This window comes from Prinia subflava, chromosome 9 (genome assembly GCF_021018805.1).
Source record: "Prinia subflava isolate CZ2003 ecotype Zambia chromosome 9, Cam_Psub_1.2, whole genome shotgun sequence".
Taxonomy (NCBI): domain Eukaryota; kingdom Metazoa; phylum Chordata; class Aves; order Passeriformes; family Cisticolidae; genus Prinia; species Prinia subflava.
Genome location: NC_086255.1, coordinates 4,432,336 through 4,455,653, shown reverse-complemented (window position 1 = coordinate 4,455,653; position 23,318 = coordinate 4,432,336). Strand labels below are relative to the sequence as shown.

Below are 23,318 nucleotides of genomic sequence, written 5' to 3'. Positions count from 1 at the left end.
CCCTTCCCTTCCCTTCCCTTCCCTTCCCTTCCCTTCCCTTCCCTTCCCTTCCCTTCCCTTCCCTTCCCTTCCCTTCCCTTCCCTTCCCTTCCCTTCCCTTCCCTTCCCTTCCCTTCCCTTCCCTTCCCTTCCCTTCCCTTCCCTTCCCTTCCCTTCCCTTCCCTTCCCTTCCCTTCCCTTCCCTTCCCTTCCCTTCCCTTCCCTTCCCTTCCCTTCCCTTCCCTTCCCTTCCCTTCCCTTCCCTTCCCTTCCCTTCCCTTCCCTTCCCTTCCCTTCCCTTCCCTTCCCTTCCCTTCCCTTCCCTTCCCTTCCCTTCCCTTCCCTTCCCTTCCCTTCCCTTCCCTTCCCTTCCCTTGTAGTCCAGTCTATTTTAAAATTATTGATATTATGCAACAGTTTGTGGCAGTTGAAGTTCTAATTTAGGTATTAAATTAGATCATCATTGACCACACTGGGGACATTTCAGGGAAATTCAGGCACATGGCATAATCCAAAAGGACTTACAAAAAAAGAGCAGCTTGTTTTCTGGAAGGGACACTTTGGCTGTGCTGTGGAGCTCTTACACAGGATATTTGTTATTAATTCTATTTCTTCTGACTGCCACTAGTACATCTTAATTATCTACTGAAAATAATGGACTCTGATCAAGACTAAGACTGCTAAGTCAATTTACAGTGATGAAGGTAATTAGGATGAAGTTTAAAGTGATGAAAGGTTGCACTTCTTTCCTAGAGGTGCATGGCTTGTGTAATCCAGCATCACTCTGCTGTTGAGCACCAGGTCTATACATGAAACTCCTTTTTCTTGGATGAATTTCTGCTGCCTTTGAGTGCCTCTAATAAGGGAATCTGTAGCTGTCATTCCCAATAGGTAGAAAAAAAATCTAAATGTTGGAATAATGATTTAAAGTTGGACAGGGTGAGATTTTTAATGCGCATTTTGTTGTTATTTCAGGTAACAAATGCCACAGGTGTCCTCTAGTTTCAGTTTCTCTTGATGGTATTGTGCATAATCACTGCATTGTTTGTGTGTAACCACGCTGTCCTACTGAAGAAAACACAATTTTTTAAGAAACTAGAAAGCTACTTTAAAAAAAAATATTCTGATTTGTGACAGCAAACGAGTAATTTTCTGCTATTCCAGTCAGTATGCAGGTTATGGAAAGGGGGGGAAAGAGAGGAAATGATAAGTTAATAATATCAGCTAAGTGCTGATATTTACAGTAGACCTGTCATGACCAACAGGGTGGAGTTGTTTGTGGAGCTTCACAATAACAAACAGCATTTGAACCAGCAGCCACCTGGTGCAGGGGAGACTCCAACCTTGGGCTTGGAATATTTGTGGCTTGCCTGCAGCAAGTGCAGCCTTTTTTTTTTTTTTTTTTTTTTTTTTAACATTATCACAGTAACTTTATCCAATTCTGTAATTTATTCACATTTTAAAAATGTATTGTTCAAAAATGGCATAAGAGCAGTTCCTGTAGGGGTTCCTTTTCAAAATGTAAGTACCTAGAACACTCAGATTTCCATTCAAGCTGGCTGAAGCAGCTTTGCACTGCAGCATGCAAAATTCTGACTCGTGGGAGATGATGTTACACGGATGAGTCAGCTTGAAGGGATGCACAGGATTCTTGTTTCAGGAAACTTACTGGATGGGCGGGAGCTCAGGCAATTTCTTGGTATTTAGCCTTGCTCCTGAAAGTGCTGGCACATGCCTGTTCTGGTTGTCTTTTAAGCTACATCCTGCCAAAATAGAAACAAAGACAATAAACGGAAAATCTTTGAAGTTCCACATTCCAGCTGTTTATTTTTAACTGGCTCCCCTGTGCTGCTTTGAAGGCATCTTTTCCACCCCGGAGTGAACTCTGAGAGCCTCGGGAGCGTGTGACCTGCCACCCTCGGGTGGAGAATCTCTGGGTGGAAAATCACCACGTTTGCTTTTCCTCTGGGTGGCTTTCTTCTATCCTCCACAAATTCTCACCACCCACTTTTAAATTCTTGTCTTTTGGAGCTCAAAATATCCGTGGCTCTAACTTTATAATCATCTTTGTCAGCCCAGTCTTTTTTTCTTACGTGCTACTCTGAAAATAAGATCATCAGGAATTAATCAATGAACTTTCCACATGGAATAGAAATGGTGAAGAGTTGGGAAGGCTCAGGCTTTGCAGTGGAGTCCCTGTGAGGTGTGACCATGCCCTTCTGCTGCCTGGAGCATCCTCAGCTGGCCAGCTCTGCCCCAGAGACAGACACTCCTTGCAGCAGCTGCAGGAAGAAGCAGAGGCATCAATTTAAAATATAACACATCCAGAAGCAGTGCAGGGGTGAAGCCTCCTTGGGGATGTCCTCATCTGCTCTCCCACCCGGAGTGCAGAGCGCAGATGCTGTGGGACCCACAGGGCCACCCTGGGGTGACAAAGGTGCCACCCGCCCTGTGGGACAGTGTGACAGTGCCCTGCTCCCTGCTGACACTCACATGTCTCAGATATTTGGACACCAGGAGCCAGTCCTGGAGCTGGAACCAGAGACCTGGCCGTGCCTGCCTGCTGCAGCAGCAGTACAGCTTACCTTTAATAGAATAATTTCGTTTGGTCATGCTCAAAACACTGCAGTTTTATTCTGTGTACGGAACAAGGAGGTGAAAAGTGACCGGGGGTGGGGGAGAAGGGGAGGATGGCTCCCCAGAGGATGGTACAGATCATTATTCCTGCTTCCTCCTTTTTCCTGAAAGCTTAGATGCACAGCGAGGGTGGGGGGCTCTGGCTGCTGTTAGCAGCCCTTCAGCGATGATGGATTTCTCATGTGTTTGTTTACACTGCAAAGTTCGAAAAGTGAATGGTTCTGTCCCTAAAGCTGCCACTGGCTTCGTTTTATTTGTGAAAGGGAATATGGAAATGGATTCCGTGTTCCTCCTAACTTTCAATACCTCTTAGGGACAGATTAAAATGCGGGATTCCTTAACTCAGGCCCTGCAGCACACCGTGTCCAAACGCCAAAACTCCAAATGTAGGCACTGATCTCTCATGTGTCAGTGGAAAGAGAACAGAAACATTTCCCAGGCAGCCCTGCATGTGCTGTGGTTGCAGAGCTGGCTGTGGATTTGCTCCCCTCGGTGCTTTCTGAATTCATCCTCGGATTTCAGGCTGCTGCTCCTGGGAATACAATCACTGGGGCTCGGAGCTACATCAGTGTGGATGGAACCGTGTGTGACCTCCGGGATCCACAGGCTTTGGCATTGATGCTTTTCCCTCCCAAGTGTGGCTGGGTTGGGAGGGCTGCCTGTCCTTTCAACAACTACTGCATGTTTTAGAACGGCAGAAAAGGAATTAGGAATGGAGATTTTAAATTAGCTACAATTTCCTGTTGTGGTGCCTTCATTTCTTGTTGTTTATCCAGTGCACTTACAATATTTGGGCATCTGTAACCTCCCCCCTCCTCACACACTCCCACTCAGATAGTAAATGCTAAATGCCAGAGATTTGGTCTGGCTGCTGCTGGTTTTATCTCCTCTTCTCTGTGGATGACAAAAGAGACCAAGGGGAGTTGTGACTTCAAGTGTTAATGGCTGGTACGTTGGGTATGGCTTTTAATCTGGAAGTTTTTATGGGATGTGCACCAAAAATCATTGATTTCTCAACGTCCTTTATAGCTTCACACCCTAAACACAGAGCAGGCAGTGCTCTCCTAATAAACAGCTGAGGAACTGGGCAGGGCTCCTAAATATTTCCAGAAAAATTCAGACTTGCCACAATGTCTTCTGATGGTGGAAGAGGTTAACTGCAAGTATTGAAAGTTAATTGCTAAATTGGCAATGAGCTTCCCAACATGTAAATTGTCAATAACTGTTTATGCAAAACAAACATCTCAGGCATGTAAAGATTTAACTCGTTGTTATTTGATGTTGTAACTGGAAGTAAAATATTCATATGCTCAGTATGTTAGGGCCTTGAAACTGAAAATTATTAACTGTGTGCTTGACTTCTAAGATGAGGGAAAAGTTCCCTTTCGTAACTCTTGAGTGCAGTGGGACACACATATTTCAACCTACAGATGCACCTATGTCTCTGCATGAGTGCATTTTCCCTTTTTTAACATCATCAGCTACATGCAGCAATTATTCACAGCAAAATGACTTTTTCTGCCCTAAACTCTACATGAACTATGAGGAACTCGAATGTTCTTCCATGCTTTTTCATTTGCATGTTTTGTCTTGAATAAGAATGAATTTTCCCCTTAAAAATATTAGGATAGGTCAGATTACCCACAAAAGAGAACATATTTTATTTTCCTGCGTTTAAAAATACCAATTCTTAGGCCATAGCTTTATGTTGATTATACTAAATGGGTTGTCTAAAAATACTGTGTTCCCTGAAAGCAATTATTGATTTAATGTAGATTGGGTTTTACTCAGGGGAATTATCCTCAGCATGTGGTGTAATTTCCCAGCAGTGCTATTCCCTTTAAAAAGAGTGGAAGATAATGGGACTAGGTGTGGCCTTAAGAGGTCACCCAGTCCATCCTTCTGCCCTAAAGCAGGATCAACTGTGCTTAAGGCATTCCCAGCAGATGTTTGTCTAACCCCAGCGTGTCTCCAAGACAGAAAAGCAAGATTGCAAATAATAAAAAGGAAGATGTAGGATATGTTCCCTGTGTGCTTTTCCTTGTTAGCTCCATCAGAGTGAGGAACATAAATTGAGATATCCAGACAGGTCAGTCTGGGCCTGTCCTATTGACTGCAAACTCAAACCTCTCATTCTGTTATGTTCTGAATAAAACATGGAGTGAGCTGCAGCAGCACAATGCCCCTGTGCTGCTCCACTCCAACAGTGATAGCTCAACTCCTGTCACAGCCTGGGCCAGCACTGCCTTTTTCATTCTGTTCAGCACACATTAATTACAAACCTGTCCCAATTCCTTCATCTGCTCCCCAGTAAAATGAACAACTTTTCAGCATTATTGAATACCATAAAAATTGGTTTGATGGATTCATAATGCTGAACTTAGTTCGTAGGATTGTCATCTCCCTTGAACCTGCTAAGTCACAAGTTTATTATTATGGCTCTTGACAAAGTTGCCACCAGAATGGCAGTAGGTATTTCATGGGTTTGGATATTGCAGTCGAGAATATTTAACCACTTCAGACATGTCTGGATCTGTTTCATATTTAATAGCTGCAAACAGAAGTCTGATGTAATGAAGAAGTCATGTGTAAAACTCTTATAGAGAAAATTCAGTCAGATGAAATCTGAAAAATGCAAATATATGATGATGAGTGTTCTTTATAGTGAACATTACCAACATTTCCATCCAAGATTTATTACTGTGCATTTACCAGCTCTGTTGACAGATGGGATGGATTAATGATAAGCAATCAGAGATTACAGATAAATGATAAGGAGCAATTATAACTGTAGATGGTGTTTTCTACTTCTTCCAGTGCTCAGTTCCACGGAGGTTAGAGGGGATTTCCCCCCTCACCCTCCACCCGGTTTTGTTCTCTTCCTGATCACTCCGTCTCTGACAGGAGCTCGCTCCAGGGGTGAAGAACCCTGGGCACAAAACTGCTAATGAGCAATTTAGTCAGTGAGAAGACAGACCTGGAGCACAGCAAAAAGCCGGAATAACAATGGACTCCACTTTTCCACCCCCTCCCCAATCCCGTGTCGTGGTTTCTGTCCCTCCTCTTCTAATTAGGCTTCCCTGGGTGCAAAATTAACGTCAATAATGAAGTGTATTCCTTGCTCAGGGAAAACCTCCTGGCCTCTCCCTGCTGTTTGCTCGTGTCCTGTCTTGCCCCATGTTGTCAGTGATCCAGCAGACACCAAATACTGAATTGCCATCTCTGGTATTCCCAGTGTCAGTAAGTTTGATATGGATAAGTGTTCTCAGTGTGCCAGGGACAGAAAAATTCCTCTGGGCAAAACCACTGTCTGGACGTTTAAATAAAATGCATTGGTGTTACGAATTAAGTGTTCAAACCCATGCCAAGCATTTCTGAAACTTGTTTAAACTATATATGAATTGTAAGCTATATTTAGTTTTAGTTTACGTTTACTTTAGATTTGAGGCTTAGTCTTAATACAGGCAAATTCCAGTGGCTCTTTAAAGTCTGGTTTGAAAGACTAAAGAATAAAGTCCACTGCAATGACTCTGAAGAAGGTTTTTAGGACCTAAGACACTCTCATACTCAGCTGGAGGTGCAGCTGTCCCTAAAGGAATTGTTTGTTGGGCCGTTCTCAGAATAAGGAGGGATCTTGGCCCCACCTGGAAGTGGATTTTGTGGATGGCAGCACAGCCCAAGATTTTGTGTTTGCATAAACACAAACCTGACCCCAGAGCTGGTCACTGACTCACTTCTCCATCAAGGATTCTGTGTGTAAAACTGGGGCAGAGAAGCAGAGAGAGGCTTCTCAGATTTCTGAAGATTACTTAAAATCCAGTCTATGCTTGGCCCTACAGGAGGTGTTTTAAGCATCTTTCCTAGCTCCAGTCTGAAGGGGACTTTGAATTTCTGAAATGTAACCTGTCACTGCTAAGCTGTGGCAAAGCTCTGGGCCACCCCTCCTTATGCAGCTCTGCACTGAGCACCCAGCACTTGCCAGGGGGGTTTTGTGCCCTGCTTTGCTTGGGATTCATTATTTCATGTCAAGTGAACACTGCCCCTTGCTCCTCTGTACAATTCTGCACCCAGTTTGAAACAGAGGTTTCTTTCCTTATCCCCATGCCCAGGCATGGAAGGTGAGTGAGAGAACAAGGTTAACCTATTCCATCACCCACAAACCTCAGTGTGGAAAACTGAGGTCCACGCAGTGAAAATCACTTAAAATAACTCCTCCTTCTGGCCATTAGTCATCTCTGATTCCATTTTTGCTATCTTATCTTTAATGGGTGGAGAAAGAGATCACACCAAGGGCTGTAGCTCAGATGGGCTGAAATCAGAGCCTGCAGTTCAGTGAGCTCACGGGGTTGGGTGGTGGCACAGCAGCATCCCACACCCGGCAGGGTGAGCCCTTTGACCTTTTGGTGAGAACCAGCTGAGCTGATTAGTTGGAGAAAACATTCAGCAGATGGGCCCTTCTTAATCTTCTGCTACACACTCGAGCACAGCCAGATAACAGCGCTCACTCTGCCAAAGTGGTCTCTCACAAGCAGAAACAAAAAGCCTTTCTGTGAGGTGCTGTGGGTTTTCCCAGTGGTTTTGTTTTTTCCCCTGTTGCTCTTTTAGTCTGTCAGATGCGTGTCCCCTCTCCCCACTCTTATCCAAGATTTTGGAATGGTTAAAATGCATGCCGTGGGCACGGTGGCTCTCAGGTAACACTGGGAACATCCTTGGCAGAGTAATAAGCATTTAAATCACCGTGTCTGATGGTTTAACTCCTGAAAGCAGATTATCAGCTTCCCCGTGCATGCACTGCATGGCTTTGGAACATCGGTGGCACGAACCGGTTTCGTTCTTTGCTTCTTATTCTTTGCTTCTTTATTGACATGAAACAAATAAACGTTTCCATTGTTGGCAGCATCGGTAATGAAGGCATCAGTAGCCACAGTGCCGAAGAGCCATCCATCCCAAATTGCAGCGCGGTGTCTCCAGAGGGGACGGGACAGACAGACGTGCAAGAGCACGGAGGACAGACAGACTCGGATCTCTCTAAGCGCTCTGCCGAAGCCAAGGAGAGCAGCCCGCCTGCCTCAGACCGTGCCGAAGAACGTGTGGCAGGCAGCAGTGACAAATGTCACCCCTCGGAGTGCGGCAGGGCACGGCCAGCCCCGGGGCACGGCACGGAGGAGGGAGCGGCACACGCCCGGGGTCCGCCCAGCGCTGCCGCCCGCTGCGCCAAAAGCGCGGAGAATGAGCCCAAAACGCAGCCCGGCCCTGCGGCAGCACCCGCGGAAACGCCAGGAGAGACCCCGAGGGGCTGGGGAGAATTGGGGCTGCTCGGGCAGGGTGAGCAGCAGGGCGGCAGGAGAGAGCCACAGGCCGGCAGCTGTCCCCGGGCTGGAGCAGCGGGAGAGGGCTCGGATGCTCAGGAGCAGCAGCAGCCGCGGGTTTGGGAAGTGGGTCAGCTGCAGGCGGTGATGCAGCAAGGTAGACAGCACACAGATGGTGCAGAGGGGCTGCTAATGAACAAGGAAAGACTAATCCCAAATTATCCAGCGACAGGAGGCTCAGACAGTGAAAAATTTGGAGCAATTGTGAACGCTCAGGGCTTCGCTGAGATCTGCAATCTACAGATGGGGGCTGAAACAACAGCTGAAGGGAATGAGGCAAATCCAGCTCTATCTGGGAGCAAAGGGAAGCAATCAGAACCCTCTCCTTTAATGCCAGAGTTGCCTTCTAGCCCTCAAAATCTCTTCCTGGTACCAAAGCCTGAAGAGCCTTCGAGGGAACGTGTGCCTGGGAATGGCTCTCAAGATCCAGTGAAAACAGCCTCTGAAAACAACAAACCCCTCTTTCAAAGACAGCTTCAAAAGGAGGACGAGCTTGTTAGTGCTGAGCAGTTCAGTGTGCCTTTATCATCTCAGAGAGAGGAAGAAGGAAAATCAGCTGTCACAACTGAAAGCCCAAAAGAAGCCAATAGCAATGAAATTATAAAAGCTGATGATGTGTCTAGAGAAAGCACCACACTCTCTGAAACAGAAAGCATTATCAGTCCCAGCAAGGAAAATTCTGTGGTAGATAAAAGATTATCACTGGAAGAATATGCATTAAGTGCTTCTTTGAGCAGATCCACAGAGCTGTATCAAAAAGAAATGGGGGTGGATGTAACAGGAAGAAAAAATGGAATCAAAACAGAGGGTGCACAAGTGTCAGAAACCAGTGAATCACCTGAGGGCTCAAGTGAGGCAGGAAGACAAACTTTGAGTTCTGTTAGCAGCTACCACCAGGACATGGAAAATACCCACTTGGAACACCATCCTGAAAAAGTCAGTCTTGGTGACAACACTTCACCAGGTGACCTGGGGGGAAAAGGTGGGGAAAAGCCTCTGAATTTAGACAGTGACTTTAAATCAGCCAAAGGCAATTCCCAGCCTCGTGAACAACAAATGAGCAAAGAGAAAACTGCTGCCCCAGATGGGCTGGAGAATGAGCTGGTGGCTTCATCACAGCTGGCAAGGGAGGAATGCCCACAGAGTTTTGATTGCTTTAACACTGAGGCAGAGGGCAAAACTTGGGAGCAGTCAGGCTGCAACAGGACTGAAAAGGTTTGTTTAGATGGTGCACACAGTTCACTGCTCCTCCACCCTGGGAACAATCATATTAAGCAGAGTAAGCAGGTTGAGTCCTGGGAAAAGGCTTTTGCTAGAGGAAGTGTGTTGGAATCTGAATGCAAAGCTGAGAGTCAAGAAAAGCCTGAGAGCTCCAGCAAGTCAGGAGAAAGTGCAAAAATGCCTGAATTAAAACTCAATCTCCAGGCCTTAAATGAGTTGGCAGGGACTATGGGACAAAGCAAGGAGGCCTCTCAGGCTCTGGAAACCAAAGAACAGAGCAGTCCCATCACCAAAGCACCTCAGAGAGATCCAGAGCAGGAACCTGCAGTTGCACACAGCAGTGCTGGGGATGGAAACCAAAATGAGGGTGTTCAGCAAGAGAAACACCAAACTGCAGTGGAAAGTTCTGTGGAGGATGAAGATTTGGCTCAGAAAACTAAATGTAAATTGGATGTGCAAGCTCAGCTGGAGCAAGTGGCTGCAGAAAGCCACAGAAATACACAGATGGCCTGTTCAGAACCCCCCAAAACTGCAGCCAGCACTTCAGGACTTACTGATCAGCACGTTCACATGGAGGAAAGGGGTGACAGCCTCGTCACTGCAGACACCTGCCCCTCTGAGAGGGACACATGCAGCTCTGCAGAGGTCCTGGAGAGCAGGAAAAATGAAGGTGTTCCAGCAGCTCCTCCCCAAGCAGGTCCTCCCCAGTCACTGTCTGCTGCTGGTGACAGTGGCTGGAGTTCAAACACAGAACTTGGAGAGCAGCAGCACCAGAGCAGCCTGGCAGCTGTCAGGAGAGCAGATGATCAGCAGCACAAAGGAAGGGCACCACAACCTGGGCAGCTGGACCGAGATAATCACAGCAACGTACCACAAATACCTCTGAGCACTTCAAACAACCCTGACAAACAATCCTCTGTGCCAGCACCACCCCAGTGTGGCTCTGACGGGCCAAAAGAACAGGACAAGGATGACAGCAGAGCTGAGGATGGCAGCAAACACGGGCAAAACACTCCTGGTGTGACCGCGCTTAATTTGCGAGATTGCAGCGAGCAAAACAAAACCCATCCGAAGGCAGAAGAAAAGTGCTGCAGTAAGCAGAACCCCAGCAAGCCCGAGCAGGGTGATAATTCTTTGATCTCAGCGAGGCAGCATGAAGCAGCATGTCAGAGAGACACGTTTTGTAAAGAACTTGAAAAGAATGAGCAGCCAGGCAGCGTGTGCAGGAGAGAGGATCGCACTGGTGAAAGCTGTGCTGCTGCTCTGAACACTCCCCCAGGGACACAGGACTCAGCAAGTGCCACTAACATGTCACAGGCTTTGCCAAGAGATACAGAAATAGCACATACTTCTGATAATTCTGAGAAAAATGATCCCCAAATATCTCGTCCAGAAATGCAAAGGAAAACGCCATTAATGGCAAAAAACTCAGAAAATATTCGGACTGCTGATGGGGGAATCATCCAGAAAGATGGAAACATGGAGATGAGTTGTGAGGACAGTGCTTCTGTCCCAGAAACAAGCAATATAAAACCTGATACAAGCCCAGGGGCACAAGGATCTCCTTCACCATTACAGGCACACAGGGAAGAAATTCCCACTGATAACTCACTTAAATCCAGCTGCATTCAAAATGCAACAGAGCAGCCTGGTTCTTGTCAAGCAGAGTTTACAATTTCTGCACTCAGCCATCCCAGCCAGCAACCTGGAAACAACATGGACAGGGGCACTGGGGGGGAATCACTAAATAATGAGCTGGAAGTTGTAGCATCCCAAAACACCTTAGAAGGAAACTCTAATTTGCAGGGTCCCCCAGCTCCTCAGGTGTCAGCACCCTTATGTTCCTCACCCAGGGCAAGCACAGGTAAAGCAGCAAATTCAGAAAACAGCTCTGCAGGGAATTTGTGTGTGAGTGAAAAAGACTGTCCAGACCAAAGCTTTCAGGGTGATGGAGACAGGATTTTTGCCCTGTCAGAGACTTTGAATGTAGGGCAGAGAACTGGAAACTTATCACACTTCAATTTGGAGAAGCTGAAGAAAGAGATCTCTGCAATTAAATCCAAAAAAACAAAAAGTGAGCCCAACTTCAAAGAACAGCAAAGTGACAGTTCAGCAGAGTCTCTGTTAGCACTCCCTGCTCCAGAAGGGAAGCTGCTGAGCCTTTCATCATCCCGAGAAGGCTGTAATGAGGAAATTGCAACCAATATCTGCGAGGATGACAAGTACAGCAACATCTTAGAGAAACCTGGGAATTCAGAAAAAATGGAAGAGCTTTCCAGACAGAATAATAACATAACCAGGACAGACATCAGCGTCTCTGAGCAGTCTGCAGAGAACTCTGGAAGGGAGCATGAGGCTCTGACTTGCAGCTCTCTGGACATTGGCTCCAGCATCCCGGACTTCAGGGAGCACATCAGCCAGATTTTTAAAAAAACTGTCCACAGCACACTGAGTGCTGAATTACCCCAACCTTTGACTGAAAACCATGCAGGCTTCAAGCAGAGTCCAGTGGCCAAGGACACAGCAGAACTCTGTGGTGCTGAGAACTTTTCAAGACCAAACAAGGCAGGCAGAGGAGCTCCCGAGGGCACCTCAGACACAGAGGGGCAAGAGTTGCCTTTAGCTACTGAGATTTCCAGCAAGGCTGCCGAGGGCAGGTCTCTGCAACAAGAAAACCCAGTGGCAGAGCTGCCACCAGCGAGTCTCCAGGACACTGAGGAGAGCAGGCAGCCCACTGGCTGTGCAGGAGAGGTCCCTAGCTCGGATGGCGCTCCAGCTGCTGAACAAGCCCCAGAAAATCTGCAAAAGCCGGGCAAACGCGCCGAGAGCGGCGGGATGGAGGGAGAGGAAGGCGTGTGTGACGGTGGGGTTGATCCTGCATCGCTAATGAGCTTAGAGATAAAGAAGCAAGGACCAGCCTCATGTGAAGGGGCAGCAGCTGAGAACTTCCCCGCGTGTTCCGACAGCCAGCAGCGAGCCAGCAGAGCTGTTATCTCCGCAGGCGCTGCACACGGGAGGGACGTGGAGGATGCTGCTGCTACAGAGGGAAATAACTTAATTAAAGAGTGCAATGCAGAACCAGTTTCCTCTGAAGAGGGTGTAAGCCTTGCTGCTGCACAGTGCCAGGATCCTAAGCCCAATGAAGAGGAGAGAAGGGAGTACGGTGATGCAGACATTGCCAGGAGCATCTCTGGCATGGCAGCTCCAGCGCTTGTCCCAGGAGGATCTTACAGCCATGAAAAATTGCCAGACAGTTCCAGTGGGTCACCTGAGGAAAAGCAGGAGGCAGACATTCACAGCAATTTTGTGCATGATATTAGGTCTCAGAGTGACATCCAGATGACACAGGATGAAGCAGTAAATAGAAAATGCTTGGAAATATCAGGAAATTCTCAAGATGCACAGCAAGACAAGAAAGTGACCATGCACGGGTTAATAGATTACTTAAAAACTGAAGTAAGCCAGGATGATTGCTTGCAAACTGACTGTACACTAGAATCTGGCAGTGTGACAGAGGGAGACGTGAAAGAGAGCAGTGACACAGTGCTAAGCACAGCAAGGACAGGTAATGAAAAAAGTGGAGACATCCCTGAAACTGGTACTGCAAGGATGTTAGTCACTGCTGAGGGAGACTTAGCTATAAACACGAGCACGGAAGAGCAGGAGGCAGACCTGCACGAAAATCACTCTGCAGCCCTCCCTGAGATGGAGCAGGCTGAGCATTCTGCACGTGCAGATCTCACTGAAAATGAGCCCAGCAAGATGAATCCAGGACAGGAAAGCTCCCTCCAGGATGCCAAAGGAAAGGATATCACCAGGATATCACCGCCTGCATTAACCCAGCCTGAGAACCCTGACCTCAGTGAACTCCAAGCCATGGCTGTGGCAGGATTACCCACTGAAAGGTATTTACTCTGAATTACTACGTGAAATGGTTGGCAGGAGCCCCGGGCTGGAGAGGGGTGCAATTTTCCAGGCAGGTGCCCGTTGTCTGGGCACTTTGGGAGGCCATGTCACTTACTCTGTTCTTAACTTTATCTTAAATATATGTTGCTTCTAAATGTGGATTACGTGAGGAAAAAAAATATTTCTAAGGACAGAGAGGTCCTAAAAGCTGAGGAGCACAGTTCTGAGCTGTTCCATCTGCTGGGCCAGATCCCTGCCCTCACCTGTGCGGATTTGCTTACGCTTCCCAGGGTTCTCACCTCATAGCCTGAAGTTAGGCATACAAATTGCACTTCCTAGCCTTAAGTTAGGAGACTTTTGCCTCAGTTTTGGTGACCCAGTTAAATGAGACCTGCAGCATTCACATGGTGTAGTGCAGTGTTTAAAAACAAGCCTACAGAGTAACCCAATTACTCACAGTTAGTTGTCTGGGCCTCCCTCTCATCCTCCTGTACAGTATAATTGCACTGACAGTGCCTTTGATCACCGTGTTATTCAGTGCTTCTAACGACATGGAGTTATTTCAGATGTGAATTCTTCTGAGCTGGGACTTGTGGAACCTCAGAGTTGCTTTTTAGGTTTTATTTATTTTTATTTTCCAAACCTAGCAGTAACTGCTTTAATAAAGTTAAGACTTTTTTTTTATTATTATTCTTTTTCAATGAGCTTCTACTTTGCTGTTTGAGTTCCTAGTTTGATATGCAGTCAATTCAGGATAGTTATGATCTTAGGACAGGAGATTTCTCTTTATCTAGTCATGTCAGTGCTTCCTTTGTAACCTCAGAACTTCCCTGCACACTGTCCCTCTCTTTTCTGTGTCTGAAGAGGCAGAGATGGCTGAGACAACAGCAGAGCACAGGGAAAAGCTAAATTATATCAGACAGTGCCAATGAATGGTCTGCAGAGGTGGAATCTGTCTAGGTAATCCCAAAAACACAGATGGCACTAACTGACCAATAAGGGAAAATATTCCAGTGCCACATCCCTTGAAGGCTGAGGTGATAAATCCATACTGTAAATGAAAATACCTGAAGTGGTTCAGTTGTGGTGAGAATGTGGGGCAGTTCTGCCTGCTGTATGTGAGGCTGGGATGGAGGCTGAGTGTATTCTGATCTCTGAGTGTGAGCAGAATGCAGATTAGAAAAATATTAGAAGTGTTGGAGACTAGGACAGCTAGATGACTTTCTCTTGAAGGATCTGTCTATGAAATGCCAAGGAAATCAGACCTGTTATTTCTCTTGAGGTTCTTTCTTTTTGGTTTGCTTCCCTTTATATGATGAGAAGCTTCACAGGGGGTAGCTCTGAAATTCCCAAACAAATTGCTGGGCTGCCTCAGGAGCCACGAGGGACTCTGGGCAGAGCACAGCCTGTGCATGTGTTTCATATCAGGGTGGGTATCACACTTGAAATAAATACCTGTGGCAAGCAGGGCAGGGCTCTTGAAGCAGCTGCTGACAATTCACGGAGTAGTTGCTTAATGCTTGCATATGCCTCAAGAATTCATTATCACCTGTTTTTCCAGCGTGAGGGTTTGCATCAACAGGCAGCTGCTCAGTTTGGACTGTGCCTGTCCAAGAGGCTGAAACACTGGGGGCTCTCAGAGGTCCAGAGGAGCCTCTGCTCTGGTCAGGCTCGTTTTTAGAGCAATATGCATTTATATCACAAAAAAAAAGAAGCAGAGAGCATTAGCTGATCTGGCTGCTTTGTCTTCATCAGGTCCAATACACTGACCAATCCAGTTTTCCTCTGACATTAATACTGGGTTTGTTTGCAGCATTAAATTTCAAGGTGTGCTCCATATGCTGTGTATGTCAGCCACAAAGCTTTGAGTGCTTTGCAGTGGTTTCCTGCCCTGTCATCCCTGCAGAGGATAAACTACTACAGCCATGCAAAATGGGGTGCACATTTCTAAGAGCTGTCTGTGAGGATAAGGACCTGATGTAAAGAACTCCAGGGAGAAAGATTCCTCCCCAGCTCTCAAAATAAGTATCAATAAGAAATAAATTATGTGTAGGAGAAGGAAATGGTTCTGAGAACCTTCTCACTGAGAAGGAGAAGGTTCTGAATTATTTCAACTTTGTTTTCTTCCCCTTCCACTGCTTCTGTGTATCCCCCTTTCTTACAAGATCCCTGTAGCAGTTTCACGTTTGCCAATTTTAACTTTTCCTGGCCAGTGCACTAAATTTGTAATGGTTTTTGTGTTTACTCTTTTTTCTTTCTGTGAGATAGACCTTTGAGAGGAAAAAGGCAAAACAGGCCCAACTTAAAGGTTATAAAGATTTTTAACACACACTAAAGGAAGGAAAAAAGGAAAATAAAAGAAATTAAAAGAAAAGAAAATTTTAAGCTTTCAAAACCCTTCTCTCTTCCCCACAAACTGTTCACTTTCCCACAACCAACACAGAGAGACAAAAATATGGGGGTTTTTTTATGCTGAAACCCCACCGAACTGTGCATGAGGGGGTAAAGTTGTGTGATTTGACCCTTAAATTCTTGTTGGGATTTCCTCCTGGAGAGGAAACAGAGGAATTTCTCTCCTTTGTGGCTATGCCCTGGGAGCAGGCTGGTCTTGGAGATGTGAATCCAGCACTGCCTGCAGTGATTCCTGCCCCCACCACCTTTAGGGGGGCAGCTCTGGTCAGCTGGTGAGGAGAGCCCTTATGTCTGCAGGCAACAGCACAGCACCAAGCATTTCCCTTTGAATCTTCAGTAAAAAGGAGACTTTTTTATTTTTGGAAAGGGGATGGTGGCTGAAGCCAGGCTTCCTTGTGGAAATACAGCTGGGCTAACAGCAGAAGCAGGGAAAAGTTGGATTTTGTCTGTCAGCACTAAAAAAGACAAAAAACAAACAAACAAACAAACAAACAAACAAACAAACAAAAAAACCCACCAAAAAACAAAAACCAAAACCAAAAAAAACCCCAAAAAAACCCACAAAAAAAACCCCAAAAAACCAAACAAATCCAAAAAACTAATCCAACTTGTTTCAGTGTTTTTAATTCTCTTTATCAAGTCAATAACAGAAAATCTGTATTCCTAATGGCCACATTTGGGCATCAAAAATATCACTATTCCCACTTACTGGGCATCCGTTTGCTTTACTTTTCTGTCTGAGGTTTACTCAGAAAGGAAGATCAGGACTTGAGTTGGGTTTCTTTGGGTTTTTTTGGGTTTTTTTCTCCTTTTGCAATGGATACCCACACATCTGTAACATAACCCAGATATTTGTAATGTAACCCACACATCTTTCTTTTATGGAGGGAGAATGAAGGTTCCTGTATGCACAGGGAGTCCTTAAGTCCCTGAAATGCTCCTGTTTGCACCATGGACTTGTGACAGATGTTGAGCAGAGCGTGGAATAAAACTGGAAATGATGGCAAAATTTTAGGCATGTTTAGAGGTAGGGTTGAATTTTTTGAAGCTGTTGTAACTCGAGTGGCTGGCACATGCAAGCTGCCACTGTCTCTTGGAAGAAGCACTGAGGGAGTTTTTGGGGGGAGGCTGTGAAGTCATCCCAGATGTGCAGGTAGAGAGAGCACACTGCATGTGCTGGCTGATTTGTTGGCTTGGCAGAAGGCTGGGTTTGCTCACAAGCCCCTGGGTGTTCCAGGCTCACAGGGGTGCTCAGGGGCTCTCAGGGAAGAGCACGGGGAGCTGTAAACACACTGCAAGCAGGGACACCCATGCTCTTAGAAAATGCAGAGTTCTGCTGCACTGACTCCCATCACTTATCAATCAAACCAATATTTTTATATGGGAATTACATAGCAGCAGCTGGAGTCAGCAAAACTACTTGAAAAACATTCCTTGTGTCCTCTGCTTAGGTCAGACAAGATCTCTAAAGTTGGCCCAGACATGCTTTTGGATTTGCTTCATTCTTTGTTCTTGCCATCAAAAATTGGCAAGTTCAGTAACTCCAAAAAAGAATGTTCACTCCTTAGTAAATATGACTTGGTCTTTTTTTTTTTTTTGTCTGCATGACAAATACAGTGTTAAATATTTTAACAGTCTTGCTGGATGAGGTGGGAAATGTAGAACTGCTTTTCAGATCAGGCAAGTGGGTTTTGAGCACTAAGGCTTTGTTTTGTTAGCTGAAAATAAGAGTTTGGAGTTAAAAGGAAACTTGTCAAAACACTGATTATGCAGCTCTTTATTTCCCTATTTTTTAACTTTAAAATCAATTCAAGGTGTGTAGCATCTCAGGCTCACAAAGCAAGGGGGAAATGGCTGGAGGTGATTTATACATAAATGAAATGCACAAAATGAATCAGGTTATTTATCTCTCCTGCCCTTCTTCCTTTGCATCTATCTGAATTCTTCCTCTTTATTTTCCTCCCTCCTTACTGTCATTGTTATCCTTAGCAGGTGCAGCTGTCAGCACAGTTGTGCCTTTGGAGATGCCTGCAGTCCTGGACTAAATTAACAGGATGGGCAGTTCTGTGGGAATTTCATCTGTCTGAAGTCTCAGATATTTAAGTTCGGTATTTTTCTATTCAGAGAAGAGTAAAAATTAAGATAACTTTGCTCTTACCCAGCAGATATCTCCCATTGCTTTCTAGGAAGTGAAAGGGAGTTTTGCCAACTGCTCTCCTGAATTCCATTGACCGAGCTGACCTCTGGTTTAGGCAGCATCTAAGTATTTATGAAATTTGTAAAGTATTTATAAAATACTGAGTGGATGGTATGCCCTGTTGTATTCAAAACACATCCCAGTGAAAAACCAGGTATGTGAGGCCATGGCTCACATTTGTGAGGCAGGCATTGACACAGATGGGTGATACAAGAGCTGCTGTTTTCACACATCCTTGTGTTTCTCAACACATTACATTTATTTAATCAAATACAGGAATTTGCTGAGGAAATCCAGCATGGACACTGCCATACTTTGTCCAGTGTCTGCACAGGAAGTTTAGCATCATTTTTTGTCTTCTTTCCTTATTAAATAAAAATTACTTTCAGATTACATTTTTTCCTCTTAATTAGATTTCCCCAGATGTATTTTTCAACCTTGCTTCTTCCAAGTAATCTGCCCACTTTATCAAAATCATTTCTGCATCTTACAGACCCCCTGTTCTCTCTGTTCCAACGCAGTATCTTCTGGCTTCTTGGAAAACTGGATTTACCAAGGAGCCTCTTCCATGCTCCCTGTGTCTAACAGAATATGCAAAGTAGGATTAGCCCCAGCTTTGAGGGCATCTCTGAAAACAGCAATTACAGACACAGGGATGTGTCTGAAGAGTAGAACTCCACAGTTCTTGCATTACCTTTTTCCTTCTATTTTCCCTCCTATCTTTTATGTTGATTCTTTGGAGCCTATCTTATCAATACTGGTCCAGGTGTATGGAAATCCTCGGATGCATTGCTAAAAACAAGAGGGAATTTTTTGGTTATTGCAATTCCTTAGCATCTGGGCACCCTGGAAAAATAAGAAAATGTCATATGGATCCATTTGGGACTGTTCATCTACACTCACCCCACAGGTTGATTCTCACAGTGGAGTCTCTTCCTCCTAAAAGAAGTTCTCCTTCTGAATTGCAGTAATAAGTACAGAAATGTAAATTGCTGCAATCAAAGGTGTAATTGTTCTGGATTCTCAGGTCCCTGTGAAATGCTGATTGCCACCATTCTGTGCTGTGGGGAAGGACCTGGAATGTCATGGTAAACTCCTTTTCCTTGCTGAAATGTGCTCAGCACCTCCTCTTTGTTCAGCCAGGCTCGATCCCTCCTCTCCCCCACTGCCCCTGTTTGGCATCCACCATCCTCAGTAAAACAACCAGCTGTCCCAAAAGCGCCCCAGGACCCCACGAGGTTGTTTCCAATTTAATTTCACTAATTGACTTCCTTTCCCTCTTGGTGCATTCCTTCCCAGACAGCTGTGGGAGAGGCTGCAGCCTGCCCTTTGAGGGGGTAAAAATCTCTGCTCCACTGCAGTGACCCCAGCAAAGCACTTGGCCCTGAGCCTCTGGCAGGTGAGCCAGGGAGAATTCTGCCCTGTCCTGCCATCCTCTTCCACCCAGACCATCCTGCAAGCACTGTACCCACAGCTGTCCTGCTCTGCTTAAATAAGAGGGGTCTCTAGGTGTTTCAACAGATAAAAGAAATCAAATTAGGAAGACAGGCTGTATGTAGAAAAGCAGGATTTAAGTGATTCATTGGCCTGGTGTTTCCCAGCCTCCAGTTTGTCAGTCTTGGCTTCTCTTTGTCCATGGTGTTCTGAAAAACACGGAGCATGTGCTCCATGAAACTCATCAAACTGCTTTTTTAAAAATTCTTCTCCAGACTGTTTTTCCTAGCTGCTTTGGCTAATGAAACACAAACAGTGTAATCAATAAAGCCCTTTTTTTTTAAGGCACTCAAGAGCTTATGTCAAATCTTTGGAATTTGTAACCATGATAACATTGTTATGCTCTCCTAGCTGATAGAAATATCAAAGCCAGCTAAGAATAACTCTGCAGCAGACAGAGAAGATTGGATTTGTTTCCTGGAATGGAAGCAAAAGGCATGAATACATTGCTCAGTTACTAACAACTCAGGAAAAAAACAAATAGACACTTAAAAATTCCATTTCCACTTCCTAACAATGTCATTAAATTACTCAAAATATAGTTTCGCTGAATATTTAAAAGTTTTCATGATTTTCCACTTCTCTTTTTATTTTCTTTTTGAAAGTTGTGATGGTACATGAAACTTATATTACATCTAACATTCTCCAGATCTTGTTCTTCTGGTAGAAACTCCAAATAAAATTGGCTTGCTTGAGAAGTTATCACTGGAACTAGTGAGGCTTTGAGTCTAGACTAGGGTTTTCTAAAAACCAATCTTACTTGATTGGAAATTTGCAAAATAGCAATTTCCCATCACTCTCATCCTCCAAGTTGTAATGGGTTAACATTAAACTTTCCTTCAGATTAAGGTGAAAGTTTGGGAATTTTTAAAGAGACAGCCATCCTAAAGCCATCCTCTCCATTAAAATTTACTGGGGAAAGCACAACCTAATTTTCAGCCACCACAAATGATGGCTATGGGCAATTTGTATGTGGAAAGTAGTGGAAATATAAAGTTCAGGTGTTTGTTACAGACGTGGCTTGGTGCCCCAGCCAGGCTGCTCTGCAGTTAATTGGGTCTGTGGTTTGCAGAGTGAATGACTGTGAACCTCTGGCTAGGAAATGCAAACAAGAAACTCCTCTTCCATTCTAAACAAACTGAAGTACTTTTATATGGATTTGCTGCAGAAGGGTCTTAAAATGGGCACCAGGTTTTCACAAAGATTTAAAATCACACACACATTTTTTGCAAGGGCATGTAGTGATAGGCCAAGGGAGAATGGCTTTAAAATGGAAGAGGGCAGGGCTAGACTGGATATGGGGAAGAAATTCTTCCCTGAAAGGGTGCTGAGACCCTGGCACAGGTTTTCCAGAGAAGATGTGGCTGTCCCTGGATCCCTGGCAGTGCCCAAGGCCAAGTTGGACAGGGCTTGGAGCAGCCTGGGACAGTGGGAGGTGTCCCTGCCATGGCAGGGGGTGGCTCCTATGTATGTCTCTTCCAGCCCAAACCATTCTGTGATTCCATGATTTACATATTTTAAAATTGTCCCCCCGCCCCAGTATGTGGCATCCTGATGCTTTCTGGACTTTCCCTGCAGTGGTTCCCTGGGAGCCAGGGCAGGGTTTGGGCTCTGGCACAGCCATCCTGGGGGATGAATCCTGCTCCCAGTGCCTCTCATCAGCCACTCTGACCAAAACCTTTTGCAAGGCTTCCCTTGGCAGCCCTTTGACCTGCCCCAGCCAGCCCTGCCCTGTCATTGTCTGCTGGGAGCTCATCTCTTGTTCCCCTGCTGCTTTTCATCTTTCTGCACTCCCCCAGCCCTGTGTGAAGGCAGCTCAGGCACACCTGAGCACGCTGTCCTGCACTTTCAGCCTGTCGGGTTCCCACGTTTCAATAGCAGAGGGCACTGGGGGACAGCTCCAAATGTTTCTGTGCCAAAGGTGGGTTCAAACTGCTTCACAGTAGGTCAAAGGATTTTGGCACAGCAAAAGGCTAAGGAATAAGCAGGCAGAGAGGCCTGTTGTTTGAGAAAAATGAGCATTTATTCCAAAAATGCTTGGTTTGGTTCTATTAGCAGGAGCATGACTTGTCTGTGGCCACGGCTTTGTGCCAGATTGCTCCTTGCAAAGTAAATAAAAATTTCTTTTAATGAATCGTCCTCTTTCCAGGGTTTCTCTCCCCCCCCAGGGCAGTTATACCTGCAGAAGCTATTTGTGAAATGGCTTCCAGATGCCAAAAGAGGTTAATTCCCCCCCAAAATGAGAGGGGACTGGATCCTTGTACCCGTATCAAAAATCACAGTACATTTTTCCATGCCTGGTTTCCTACTGCTTGGGAAGGAGGATATGATAGAGATGCTCTCCCCAGAAATTTTTAACTCTTGAGGCTCATCCTAATTCTTGCAGAGTGGGTGCTGCTGGCTCCAATTCCTGCAACCAAGCGAGCTCTCCCCACAGCCTGCCCAGTGTTTGTGTGAAAAGCCATGCCCTGCAGCCCAGATGAAGCTGGTACCCCACATGTCTCTCAGCATTTGAACCCATTACAGTGCCTGATTTGGTGTCTGGGGATCATTTGCTGTAGTCCTTTATTTCCTGTACAGGGATGTGAATTGTTAAAAGCAGCAATGAGCACGTGGAGGGGAAATCCCTGTCTTCTGCTTTCAGACTAGATGGGAAAGCTCTCCTCAAAATTTACCTGAATAAAAATCCGCTGCCTCCTGTTGCTTATAGAAGATCAGGCAAGGGCTAGAAGTAGAAACAGTTCACTTTTTTTTTTTTAACAAAAAGGTTAAAAACTTAAAATTTGAATGATATCTTTCCTCCCCTGCAGCGAGGAAATGGATTGATGATTTTAGAAGTCCAGGAGGTATCATTACTGTACCTTAACACTGAGAGGAGATGCACAGTCCTGCCAGGGGCTGGAGTGAGTTCTGAAGAGGAGGTGTTAGTTTTGTCACCCAAGATGTGGCTGGCACCACAGCTGAAGAGTTTGGAGACATGGAGTCAGCAGGGAAACTAACTCAGCTAAACTGAGGCTCTCAGCATTTTATCTGACATATCTCAATTGCTCACCAAATGCCCAATCTGCCAACTCTAGCTGTGGGAGAGATACCATAAAGCTCATGGTTATTGTATGGCATGTTATAAACATGATAATGATCTCTCATATATGCAATTTGGTGTATCCTCATGCAGACTTAATTACCTGTAAAGTCCTTCTTTTGTGTGGTAATAAACCCATAGGAAACCCAAGAGATTGAGGGCAGGCAACTCATTAAAACTGCTCCATTTTCTCAGAGGTAAAGAAACCTGTAAGGAAACAGGTAAAAACCTATGGAAAGAAACTCATATGAAAGCAGGTAAAGGAACTTATAACAAGGCAGGGAAAGAAATCCATGAGAAACAAGATAGAGAAAGAAGATTAACCTATAAGGTGGCAGGTAAAGAAACCTATGAGAAAACCTGGGTGACTTTAAGAGCTGGAATTTAACCCAACAATTGAGCTAGGATTAAAATACAGTTTAGTTTAGATTTTAAAAAAACGCTATTTGTTTAGCTATAGACACATAATGCTTCAGTGAAAGCTGTTAAAAACTTGTACATCTGCATCCTGACAACATTTTTAAAAAGTTCTGCTTAAAAGTTGGGCAAAAAACCATTATTCCTGCCTGAAATGTAAAAAAAAAAAAGAAAAAAGAAAAAAAAAAAAAAAGAGTTTAAAAACTTAATAAAATCTTTAAATCTTTAAAAAATTAAAAAAAAAAAAAAAAAAAAAGCCAAACACTATCAATTAAACCGGGCTCTTCTTAAGTGGCTTTTAAAGCGCTGGGAGCTGTGTGTGTGCGCTTTAAGCCTCACACACACCGTAATTTAATCTCTCCACATCCCACCCCTCACTCCCTTCCCTCCAGCGGATGGAAACTCCGAAATTCCACCATAAAACCGACGAGAGGGGGGAAAAAAATAAATAAAAAGAAGACCAGGCACGGTGAGGTGGTCAGTGGGGCTGCCTGGTGTGGTTTTTCCCCCTTCGCGGAGCAGCGCTGCTGCCCGGGCGGGCCGGGCCGGGCCGCGCTGCCCCGGGGCCCGCGGGGGAGGACCCGGGCGCGGCACCGCGGCCGCT

General features: G+C 45.4%; 1 protein-coding gene across 1 annotated transcript in view; it reads left to right on the top strand.

Annotated features, from left to right (window-relative positions):
- Positions 1–23,318, top strand: part of TACC2 (transforming acidic coiled-coil containing protein 2) — a 114,374-nt gene that overhangs the window by 11,568 nt on the left and 79,488 nt on the right. The window contains exon 3 of the mRNA XM_063405164.1: positions 7,514–13,111. Coding sequence (XP_063261234.1) covers positions 7,514–13,111 — 5,598 coding nt within the window. The remainder of the gene's footprint in view (positions 1–7,513; positions 13,112–23,318) is intronic.